General features: G+C 38.2%; 1 protein-coding gene across 3 annotated transcripts in view; it reads right to left on the bottom strand.

Annotated features, from left to right (window-relative positions):
• The window catches only part of nfatc3a (nuclear factor of activated T cells 3a), a 63,408-nt gene that overhangs the window by 49,933 nt on the left and 500 nt on the right, over positions 1–12,975 (bottom strand). The window contains exon 1 of one of the 3 annotated variants that reach the window (XM_071490092.1): positions 5,662–12,968. The exons of 1 other annotated variant lie outside the window; for it this stretch is intronic. In XM_071490092.1, the coding sequence (XP_071346193.1) occupies positions 5,662–5,716 (55 nt within the window). In that variant the 5' untranslated portion in view covers positions 5,717–12,968. Of the gene's footprint in view, positions 1–5,661; positions 12,969–12,975 lie in introns of those variants that run through there. One more of the 3 variants, XM_071490093.1, reaches the window with a different exon arrangement.

The following is a 12,975-nucleotide window of genomic DNA, read 5'->3' as shown; positions in this document are numbered from 1 at the left end:
GAGTTTTATCATGACATTGATGAAGACTGTGTACCTTGACTAATGCACTAAATAAATTACAATAATTAAACAACAATGCCTCTCAATTTCTTTTACAGCACACAAGTCTCCAAAACCTTTTTAGAATGAAAAAGTTTATTTTGCATTTTTAACTGTTTGGTTCAGGAGATCTTTGCAGTGATTCCAAGCAGAGCTCACAAGAGCGAATTTAAATCCTTCCCCCTGGGTTTTCCAAGATCTCTGTGGCTGGCTGGTTGCCTACATTTCTAAACACAGAGCCTCTGACGCACATGCACACGAATTGTAAGGGTTGGCCTACACCTGTGTCTCTGAACTATTGACTGGGTTTGTGCCAGATCTACTGGTGATCCCTGTATGTGAAGGAGGCTAGGTCTGCGTGCATGTTAAATTCAGTGAAAGCGAGACAGTATGAAATTCAAATGTAAGAGAGAATAAGGCAGGCTAGATTTATCTAGAGGCCCTCGACACACAGCGCATGCACAGTACAATCCTGATGTATGCATCTCAGTTTAATCTGGCATCTGCAGATCCTTGTTATTATCTTAGCCTGTAATGTTATGTTAGGGTTACATCAAAAAGCCTTCCTGTGCCGTCACAGCAGACTCACCAGCCAGCAGAGGCTTAACAATGGCAGCCTAGGCCAATGTTAACATATGCCGGCAGCTAAATTAAGCTCCTAATTAACAATCTCATGCCGAGATAACATTATGGGATAAACACAGAGTGCCAAGTAACCACCTGAACTAAATACCTACCACGCACAAAGATCCCTTTCAAACACATCACTAATTGCCTTTAGGATCTATTAATTTGGTTCTCTAAAGACATCTCAGGAAGGGTTTATACTTACATTTCAATCATAATAATAACAATCTTTATTCAAATGGCATTTATAAAAATGCTTTACAAACTAAAATAGTAAAAATTTACATTAACATAAAAAAACTGCTGTTAAAAGAAATTCAACAACTGGAACTGAATACCAAATAAGACTAAGTAAAATGCCTTAAGATAAGGATGACATTTCAGAACAGATTTAAAAGAGGGTCCTGACTGTGAACGCCTGAGATCCTTAGACCTTGAGTTCCTCTGCTGAGGGGTCTTGAGGCTAAAGCACCAGTCAACCTTAAACTTTGTCTACGCAGACTGTGTAGTGAAAGCAGCAATAGCAGCTTCAGTCCTATGTCAGTGTCTAAGCAAGATGTGCTCATGCACAGTCTTGCCATGCAGGTCATTCAAGTGTCGGCAGCTCTCAGAGCTCGATACAAATCCCTCTAATTATGAGCATAAAAATAGAAGAAAATGATGGCTGAAAAATGTGGGTGATACACTTCTTGTGAGGGCAAGTATCAAATAACAAAGGTATATTTGCAAGAACTACGACTCTCGTAATTCAAACAGATCACTGAATTGGAATTGTTTCATTGGCAGAAATTCTCAGCACTTAACATCAAACAAAGACAGATAATGAAGAATGAGGCGGTCACCTAAGGTTTTATCAGCTGAATGTCGACAGAAATTAAACTCAGTGATGTGTCTATAAATGATATACCTCCACAAGGAACGTATGAATAGAAACAGAAACAGACTCATAACAGATCTCACAAAAAAGTCAGCTACATGAGGAGGATGCTGCTCCTACCCTGACAGCAGATGGTGCCCATATTTGATGAGTATGAGCAAAACCAAACTAGAGCCGCATTACTGATGGCAACAAAGCTTTCCACCTTGATGATCCACCATATCAAAAGCCTACTTAAACAAAAATTAAAACCAGTATGCCCAAATGATTTAATGGTTGCTATTCTATCTGCACATTGTATTCACTCATGTGTTTGACATTTACTGGCCCAATAAAAGGTCTAATCTAATCTTTGGTGTATCTGTGAGTGTGTTTACATGCACTTAGGAAACTGGGTTAGTGTCTGCTTTTTGCAGTAACCTGTTTTCTTAAATGTCATATTAGACAAGAAAGAAACCTGGTTTCCTTAATTGGGATAAAACTAAATGGGAAAACCAGTGAACACAACTAGATTTCTGCTTGGAAAACTTGAGTTTTTGTCCGTTTGTATATGCTTTGATGGATTTCTTCAAGCATGTATTTGCATGACAAAACCCAGGACAAAGATTATTAACTGAAGTCGTATTCAAAATAATATAGTTCACATAGCTGCTAAAACAGAAAAACAAATCCCAATCCCAAAGAACAGTAGGCTACTTCTAAAATCCAGACACATACACCAACTGAAAAAAAATAAACTGAAGCAGTCCTCTCAGCTGCAGCATCATATACCACAAATACATTTTAAGTATATCAACCTCAGTTCAAAAATATGGTAGCCAGTGGATTGGGGAGACATCTGGTTACAGACCAATCGTATGTAAACAAAGGTTTTTGAATAACCAGGTCATTTCAGACATTTGTCGCATCATTCTTGTACAATGCATTCAGAAAGTGTTCAGAAACCTTTCATTTTTTTAAACATTTTAGTATGTTGTAGGCACCCTTATGCTAAAATTGCATTTTTTTCTCATCAATCTACACGCAATAGGCCATAATAACAAAGTGAAATTGTAGAAATGTTTGTTTAACTATTAAAATGAAAAACAGAAATATCATATTGACATAACAATTTAGACCCTTTGCTATGACATTTGAAATTTAGCCCAGGTTCCTCCCATTTCTCTCGATCAACTTCGAGATGTTTCGACACCTTAATTGAAGTCCACCTGTCTATATAAGCTCACAGCTGACAATGCATACCAGAGCAAAAACCCAGCCAGGAGGAAGGAAGTGTCTGCGTTCAAAGAAAGGATTGTGTCGAGGAACAGATCTTGGGGAAGTCTTCAAAAAATTTCTGCTGCACTGAAGGGTCCCAAGGGCACAGTGGCCTCCTTAATTATTAAATGGAAGAAGTTTGGAACAACCAGGAATCTTTCTAGAGCTGGCCACCCCGCCAAACTGAACAATTTTTAAAAAATTAGCAAACATTTCTAAAATTCTGTTTTCACAGTGTCATTGTGGTGTGTTGATTGTAGTTTGATATGAGATTTTTTTTAGCATAAGGCTGCAATGTAACAAAATGTGATAAATTGAAGGGGTCTGAACACCTTCTGAAGCCTATTGGTTTTCAGTGGAGCAGGAGAGCTACAGTGCATTAGAAGATTGGCCTCCAAGGCGAACACAGGCGGCTTGATGGCCTGCAATAACCCAGAGCAGATAACATCAGAGGCTACTGCTAGCAGGGGTGACATTCAAACAATCTGTCAGGGCTGACTGTGCACGTGCCTGAAAAAGTCAGCCAGGAGAGAGCCAGTGAGAGAGAGAGGGAAAAAGAGAGAGAGAGACAGAGACAGACAGAGAGGAAGAGAGAGAAAAAAAGAAAGAAAGAAAGAAAGAAAGAAAGAAAGAAAGGGATAGGGAGAGGGACCAACAGGGGATAATGAGCTTTTTGTCTGTCTTTATGTGTGAGAGAGCAGAGAGAGGCAGAGATAGAGTATACTACAGGATATAGTCAGTAGAGACCACTTACAAATGCACAAGGGTCAGCAAATATAATCCAATCAAGACCAAGTTAATAACAAATCATATAATGTTTTTTGAAATGTACTATGATATCCAAGCATCAACAAAGCACATATACATATGTATATAGCCCAACCCCAGCCTTTTGGCCTTGACCCATCTTCACACAGAGCAACTACACAACTGTACAAGCACAGCCTCTTCCCATCCTCTGTGTTGCTTGCAGTAGTGAAATAGATGAAGAGGATATGCTGGGGTAATAAAAAGAAAGGTCATGTCCTCAAGTAAAGGGTCCATCTGCTCTGCTTGGGGGGGAAAGTCTTAAGAGTCCTGTTACTCTTTATCATGGTTTTAATCAGAATGACACAAAACAACATAAAAAACTGTCAGGAAATAATCAAGGAGAAAACAGGAAAACACCAATTTCCCCTCCAAAAAAATAAATGGAAGAGATATATGTACAGACCTATGAGTTAAGTAGGAAAACCCCTCCTTAATGTCTTTTTCACAGTTAAAAGTCAACACACAAATTACCAGATGACTAGAAAATCTTAACCACAGAGACCCGATTTGTGCTTTACTCTTCTGAGCATAATGTGCATAAACTGATGAGCAGTTATGGTTATATGGTTAAAACCTCCAGCCACAATTGGTGTGTAATGCCCTTTTCATCTAGTTGTCAGCTTTAAGTCCAAATGGTCCACATTCCTATTGTGACCCATGTAGTAGGGTCCACACAGCCACATGGGCTCCAACGAGAAATGTGTATCATCACCCCCTTGAAAGTCTAACTGGGGCATCACAAGTTTAAAAGTGACTAGTGAAGTCTTTCTTTTTTGTGAAAACTTAATTCAAACATTTTCCTATGTATCCCATCTAAAACCTCATCTTATCACAGGTCACCTCAAATAAAGGGTACTGAACCAATCACTGTTTCTTATTAACTCTTGAATACGTCACATGTGATCATTGGACATTTGCAGGACAAGAAAAACTGCATGGGACAGAGGTGCCAATACCATGTATTAGCCTGACTGAAGTATAGCTTTGAGGGGTAGCCTAAAATAAAATGGGATTCAAATCACCCTAATCCCTGTGCAGCAAGCCAAGCCTCATAGTAAAAGGGGACCACAGAGAAAGAAAAAAGTGGAACTAGATGCAGGAGTTCAACAGCTTTCTCTCTGGTGTAATGCAGCCTCTGACATGTTGATACAGCGCAGCCAGCGGTAGCTTCAGTTACACTAAATTTAAACTAGACAGATGCCACACATAGTTACTCATGCCTCGCCCCGGGAAACAAACGTCTCATTCATCACAGTGGGTGTCGGGACCCCGTCAGTTCAGTAAGGTTAAGGGGCACCCACATGGTGATCTAGCCCCACATGTGGCCCTTATGCATGACTGTCTGACCTTTGACCTCCCCGTCTTTTACATTTTCATAGAAATCTCAAAAGTTGTAGGTGCATAAACTCTTTTGTCTAATATGCAGCCTTTCATCTGAAAAAAGAATCAGAAATGTTTAACAAAGTCTATAGATATTTGCTTATTTGTCTGTCAAACACTCCACAGCATTTCTTCCTTAAAAATCACCAAAGCTTTGAACATTTTTTGTTTGTTTTTTATGTCATCTATTTTGCCAGTTTTTTTATAGACAAATAAATTAAATAAATTTGAGATTTATTATAATAACAATACAAAACATATCAACAGTTATTAAAATCCTAATGTCTAATATGTCTAATATCAACCAGCTTCACAATTAAAATGATCAAAATATTTAAAATTAAGAAAAATAAATAAATACAAAGGCCAAGGGGACATTAGCAAAGTGGAAGACAAGTGCAGAGCATACAACATAAAATACTATCAGCAATATTTATTGTTGGACATAGTTTAACCTTGGACTGGACACTTCTCATTAAATTAGCTTTATGTGTTTCAGTTTCAGAGAAAAATGATATGTCCTCCATTGTCATTTTAGGGAAAGTTTAGCAAAATTCCTGACAGACTTTAGAACAGACTGTACGCTAACGACAGCTGTTTGTCTGAGTGGTTGCTCCCACCCCTCAACCTTAAAGTCTAGACAAACACACACATGTACACACAAAACACACCTGGCTGGAGTCTGGGAGTGCCAACACACTCACCTGGCGATGTGGCACACAGCATTCTTCCACTCCTCTCCTCGTTACGATCACAAAGCGCTTCAGCAGTAAAAAGTTGAAGGCTGCAGACGTGCCGGGGCGAGAGGGGTTCTCCTGCTCTAAGTACGAACGAGTCACTAGAACCTGCCGTCTGCCCTCTGCCACTCTCTTTGGGAGCTCAAAATAGTCCACCATGAGAGCGATGTAATTTCAGTCTTTCAGTCTTTCCCACGACAAGGACTGAGAGGATCGTGCTCTTGGTTCAGAGAAGCAGAGCAATGACAACAAGACAGACAAGGACAAAATAGCTTTCTCCACTAGCTACTCTCAGTTTGAGCATTTCATTACGATAAAAATGCGCCTTGACATATACTCATATCCAAGCATGACAAAGTCAACCCTTCAGAAACAAGAAATGTCACAGCACATTAACAGAACAAAATCAAACCTGTCTAGTGACTAAATGGCTGTGGTGACTGCTGGCATCTGGAGATTTCATTAGCCTAGATCACTCTGTCTGATGTCACTGGTGGTCTCTTTCATATCCTGAGAAAGCAGTGAGAGAGGAAAGAAGTCGTCCTGTTGGCGTGTCTACAATGCTCTGTGCTGGTATGGCAGCAACCAACATACCACAAAGAAACGTCTTTCATAGATGAGACAAAAAAGTCAATGCATATGGAATATAAAGAAAAAAGAAAGAGAGAAACGTCTTGACAAGGTGAGCGGGGGAACAAAAATGCTGTTCATGTTTCCCTTACCAGCAGCTAGAGAGCAGTGTGCCCCCCTTTCCTTTCATTCCCCCCTGCCATCTGAACCCCACATGGCATGTCTGGGCAGAGAGCCAGTAACCTCCGCTATGGATCTACTACTCTGCCACCCATAAAGGGCAGTTCTGCCCCCCTGCCTCATACCACCTCTAACACCTAATGAGGCCACTGCTCGTGACCTGCATAACCCAATACCCACCAATACCTATTTCTACCACTTAAAACAGTCACTTCACAATGGACACTGTCCCCCAAATGGGGTAAGTGGTTCTTTAAGGAATAAGCCCAAGTAAATATTGTGAAACACTGTAAGACTGATTGTGATATTTTCATGTATGAAACTAAATTCAAAAACACTGAAGGGAAATATGTTCTATAATTAGTATGTACAACCAGGCTTATCCGTTTGATACAATAGATGAAAGCAAATGCGAGGACACTGTCTGTAGCAAGCGAAACCATCAAATACAAGTCTCTAATACTGCCACTTTCAGTGCTGTTTGTTTCACAATGACTTCACCGTCAGCTACAAAGTGAAAAGCTCTGGGAGTGACGGCTTTTATGCATGAAGTTATTCAGACCACAACTTATACCTCTGAACACATGGTTTTCCGTGCCTATGTAAATCCACAGTGGTGTTTTTTTTTTTCAACCGCTAATAACGACAAACTTTAAAAAAGACGAATATGTTCTGAAAAATATAACACCAAATGTGGCTGCTTTTCATAATGAAATTCTTTTAGCAAAGTGAATTTTGCTTGAATGTTTATGAGAAGTTAAACTAAAAAAATCAATAAATCAATAAAAGGTATTAATTTGTATTATAAAAGAAGTGTTTCCGCTGGTAACATTCTGCATGGCGGCCTGCCATGCCAAAATCTTTGCCACCACTGCAAAAAATAAATAAATAAATAGGTAAATAAATAAAAATTTAAATAAAAAAATCTAACCAAAACACCTTGGGGATTTGACAGTGCCCCCCATGCAGGTATTACATAATTCAGTGATATAATGATACTTAGCAGACTTTCATGTAGGCTAAAGCTCCAATAACAAATGAGCTTACTTAGGTATTTTCTGTGGAAAAGAAAAACAGACCAGGTAAGTTAGGTCAGTCTTGGCCATTTACGAACCTGATATCTTCAGTTTCCTTTTTTTGTCATACCAAAAGACCAAAACCCAAAGATAATTAAAAATTTGCTATGGAACCATGTGGTATATTTCAGTAACTAGAAACAATGTCCCGGATTTTCAGGATGATCAACAGACCTTGGATCAGGCCACTTCTCACTGAACTATTTTCTACTGAAGGAATAGTTCCTATGAAAACTTTTGACAATGAGACCTGTGGATTATCCAGAGTAACTGGGACTGCAAAGACATGTTGCTTTTAGGTTTTTCAAATGTAATTCTTCCCTGCTTTGAGGGGCACAACTAAAACTCTTTTATCCTCTTTGTATTTAAATGGTGGCCGAAGTTTCACAGGTTGATATCTCGGAACGACTAGATTTTATCACTAGATACTACTAGGGTAAGTCTGATTAATAAGCAGACCCTGATCTCCATAAACACTAGGCTTATGAATGTCATTGTGAAAACAAGGAACAAATGTATGAACTTAGTAGGACTAAGATTTACCAAACACCTTAGTTGACTAAAATTTTAAAGTGATAAATATCACCATTCAGTTGAACTTTTACCACCACAATACAGTATGTAGAGGTGGCATGAATGAAAACAAAGTCAACAGAAAGACATTAATGGAGATGAACAGGAGCAGCTTTGCACTATTGACCTCAAACTGAGAGCACACACCCACTGGAGTCTAAAATGTTAAAACTTGAGTCAAAGTACTCCACACAGCCGACAATGATGACAATCAGTTGACTTTACTTGTTTATTTTTTTCCACTCCCTGATTTGTATCATCTTTCTCAGGGTTTTCCCGCCAAAGTGTTTTTCTGGAATGCCTTAAGATGAATGAACACTAAAAAGGATTTTAGGAGACAATGAGTGTAAAAAAAACAGTTATAGTTCTATGCTTTGATAAAAAAATAAATAAATAAACAGAGAGGTGACCTCATCTCAAACTGAAAGGTAAGATGGCAACAGGAATGACCTGCTAATCAACCATCGGTGTTAATGAATGATTAAGTGATTTGTGTGTGACAGATGCTCATTGCCAAGCTACGAGCTCATTGTCAAGTAAGAGAAAAGATAAACCTATAATTATTTCCAGTCTATTTCACAATAAAAGAAGTTGCTAACCTTGCTTACTTACCTAGATATCATGTACTGAACTAAGTTTCATTAGCCATTAGTACATTAGTATCTAACATGGCTTGGTAGCTAATCTAATTAAGGCTATATATATATATATATATATATATATATATATATATCCCACTGTGCTCTAATTCAAAAATAATACGTTTCTCTACCACTACCTTCTCTAATTTTGAGAATAGGACATGACAGGTCTCACTGCTCCTCTTGCTGTTCAAGTTAAGGTAATCGACATATACTTTCATTAAATATCAAACATGTTATTCAGTGAAAAAAAACAGACTTTTGACTAGAGGTACAATAAGTGTTATCAACTTTCTTTCACAAATATGTTCAGGAAATTGGTCAAAGTATGTAAAAAAAAAACTATATATATCTATATTTTGTGCTGAATTTCCTCGCTACTTATTGGCCAATATGCAAGCAGTAACCATACCTCTAACTTAAAACTAGCTGATAATATCAGCTTACCAATTAAGAGTTACAGCTCTACTGGATGCACAAAATTGTTTGATTGTTGTTTCAGTGGGATGAATGAACAACATCAGGAGTATTTTACAACAATCACTGGCTGCCACATCCACAGCCAAAATCCAAGCACTTGTGTATTCAATTTAAACTGACTTGACCAAATCTGAATTGTCTGCTAACTGTTTGGACCAGTAAGGTATCACTGTCGCTGTTTCTAGCCAAATGACTGTTTTGTTGACCATCTGAAACCATCTCCTGGATCTAGACTACACCAAATAAATGCAAACAACAAAATCTGAGCAAAGAGTAAAACTAAATGAATATTTATTTCGATAATTTCCCTTACTAAGTAAACGTTATTTCTAGAAGCTCTTAATAATCGTTATTAATAAATTGATTATGACTGTTTTGCCAATAAGTAGAGATCTTGGTTTTAAGATCCTTCCCTCGGATTTTGTCTTTCCCTTTCAATGAATTCTGAATGACCCTATCTCAATTTCTCACAGAGGGATTTGTTCTCCTATTCAGCTGACACAGTAAATAATTAGGGGAAAACCCTTAAATTAAGTGTGCTCATTGCCTCTGAATAGAACAGTGGACTATTTCACCTCAAAGAGGTGACTGTTTTAGAACACATAGACACACAGACACCCAGACAAACAGAACAAAAAAGACAGAAGGAGAGGAAGGGTGTTGTTCTGTACCACACCATAACACAGATTTTTTTACCACTATCAAATATGCAAGTAGAAATGCTGAAAGATGGGAGATAACAGACAGTTGAGCTCAGAGTAAATGTGTAAAGGAAGCCAGCATCCACCAGTCAGCTCCATTAAAGAATAAGATGAAAATATAACAAGGACGTAGAGGAGATTTGTCATAAGCACGAGTAACCAGCTCCCAAACAACACCCTCTTAGAGAGTTAAGGACCTTATTGTACATTTAGGTACAATTGCTGTAAAAAATAGAAAATGTAGCACTGTTGTTTCATTTTTATTTTGGGAGACGCTACTTGTCCTTTTCACAATACTTTCATCAAAGGAAGAAGAACTAGCTGCATAGATATTGAAATGATAACAATCACAGCCCAGTTCAAGCAACATGTAAAAATATGAAGCTCAGGGGAGCAGAAACCTGTCAGATATTCACAGTAGAGTTTCTCCAGGTTGTTACAAAAACAAGTCCTGACTTGAGCCTTGCCTTCAGAGAAGGAGACCAACGCAGGAGTGTGCAACTCCCTGTTACTCTGGCTGTGTGATCCCATATTACACTCCAGTTATTAATTTGGACAGACACCCCCGTTTTGGGCCAAGTCATACAGTCCAGACCAGATTAAAACCACTTGCACAGTGCTGCTTTTATTCCTATGCTTATTCCAAATGCTGTTTTTCCCCTCATCCCATCTCCAAATCAAACTTCTTTTTTAATCGAAGGAAAAATTGATTTAAGATTGCACAAGCCAAACCTTCATGGAGTCATTACTTTGCCAGAGTTTCATGAAAGGGACACAGCCAGAGAATCCACGGGTTCCAGTCGTTTAGGCCCAAATACAGACACAAATGAAGACACTTAGCATGGATGAACAGATCAAGGCAAATGGCACACATGCATTATTTTGTAGGTTCAAATCTCGCTCATGACCTTTTCTAAATCTAAACTAACTCAGCCTTTGTACTATATAAAGTGTTTAAAGACCCTTTTAACTGAATAAAAAATCCAAACCCAAACAGACAGCAGCAACTGGCTTTCACAGGAATAATTAAGGATGTAATGTATATTTTGGTAATATCACAGCCTCTTCAGCCACTTCCCATATTTTTCATTTCACTACAATACCATCTATGTCTAGTTCCCACCATGGAAGTCTACCTGTCTGTCTGCAACTGTGATGCTGACATCTGAAGACAGACTTTATGAGCACCTGTCCTGCTTTCTAGGTTAACATTTCACCTTTTTCAAGAATCTGCAATCATCTAATAAATGAGCACAAATTATCTCTATTCAACATTAGCATGTACATGTAACATGTACTTCTTTCTTTTTGCATTGTTTTCAATAGCAGGCGAATCCATGGAATCTGTTCTGTCACTCTCTTGCCTCAAGTGACAACAAATTAATATCAAAAGGATGAAATCTACTCCAGTCAATCATATTAGATATCAGCTTTACCATTTTGCATTTGCCTTGACGTTACACAAACTGAACAAATTTTAACTGAACAATATTTAGAATGTTTTTCCAATTTTATCCAATATATCTATATCTGCCTTTCAAATATGTTTACTACTTCTATTCATATCCAGTTCTCCAATTATCTCCTGCTGATTGCTTACTTTGTTCCTATTGCTATTCTAATGCAATTTAGCTAGTCTATAATCAATCATTAATCAGTAAACCCAGGCACTGCATTCTGTGTAACACTGACTTCTTCTCTACTGCGGTTTTGGTTTGCAAACTTCTAAAAAGCCTTCTACATCATTTGGCATTTTCATCTTTGTAGGACTGTGGTGTGATGGCAGTGTCAGCTGCGAAGAGCCTCATCTAGATTCAAACCTTAGCAATTCATGTATCATGGTGTAGACCTTAAACTGCAAAAATGTAGAACATAAAAACCTTTACAAGAAGTCTTGCTGCATGTTACACTAATGCGAACGTTGAGAATGTTTAAATTTGCTTGTGCTCCATTAGATAGAGCTTATTTCAAAACTTTTTGCTCCCACGCCTCGGGCCCATTAAGGGACGAAACTTGCTATGGTACAATGCAGAGGGACCCCTCAACTCCATTTATACCCTCTCCTCTTACAGTCTGTCTGTGCAGTTAGTGTTTGGATGCATTGTATTCACACCCACCTTTAAAATAAAATCGTAATACTGTTAGTTTTAATACTTTACTTTTTTAAAAACACTTTTATTGTTACAATGCAATACTTTTCCTTTGTAGATTACAGTTCTTTTCCATTTTAATTTTTCAAGTAAGATGAATTACATGAGTCAACCTGTAATTAACTGTGCATACACACAGTATTACACAATGTTGTCATTGTAGCTGTGCATTTCTGTAACTCAACTCTAACATTCATACTTTAACAAGAAATATCTCATACATTCTGCTCATTTAAAATAACACCCTCTTTTATTCTACGTGTATTTTAATAATTAATGCATATATATTTACAGCAAAGACTATTATTACAGTGAAATAACACATTTGACATACCTGTCGTGGCTTTGACATATTTTGTTTTGACAACATTAGCATGTGCTACTTTTCAGCAATGTGCCTCAGTGACATTCAGACGGTTTCCTTTCTCAACCATACTTGACTTACACCATATCAACCATCAAGCACTCCTAACACCGCCGCAGTCCCGCCACAGAGTTTCACGCCGTTGAGCAAGTTATCTGCGCACAAATGCTCGGAGAGACTTATAACTTTTAACTTTATTCGGTCATGACAAAAACGGCACTGGCGCTAACCCGCTAGCATGTCAAGCTAATGACAGCTGGTGTTGTGGACATTATCTCGGCCACCGCGACAGAAAAGACGGCGTGATGTTTTAATGTCTCTGTTTCTCAAAAAAAAAAAAAAAAAAAAAGGTTTGGGTCGGTTCCTCTTTTTCCTCTTTTACAGAGCGGTCGAAAGCTGCCGGGTTAAGTTAAAGGCAAGAGCAACCTAAGTGAGTAACTTGGGTTAAGTGAGTGAGTTAGGTTGTGAGTGAGTTTACTATCAGTACAAACAACATGAAATATGCCACCGGGC

Source organism: Trachinotus anak, unplaced genomic scaffold (genome assembly GCF_046630095.1).
Source record: "Trachinotus anak isolate AG129_WGS33_773 ecotype Australia unplaced genomic scaffold, CSIRO_AGI_Tana_v1 ptg000011l, whole genome shotgun sequence".
NCBI lineage: Eukaryota > Metazoa > Chordata > Actinopteri > Carangiformes > Carangidae > Trachinotus > Trachinotus anak.
This window is presented reverse-complemented; position numbering and strand designations above follow the sequence as displayed.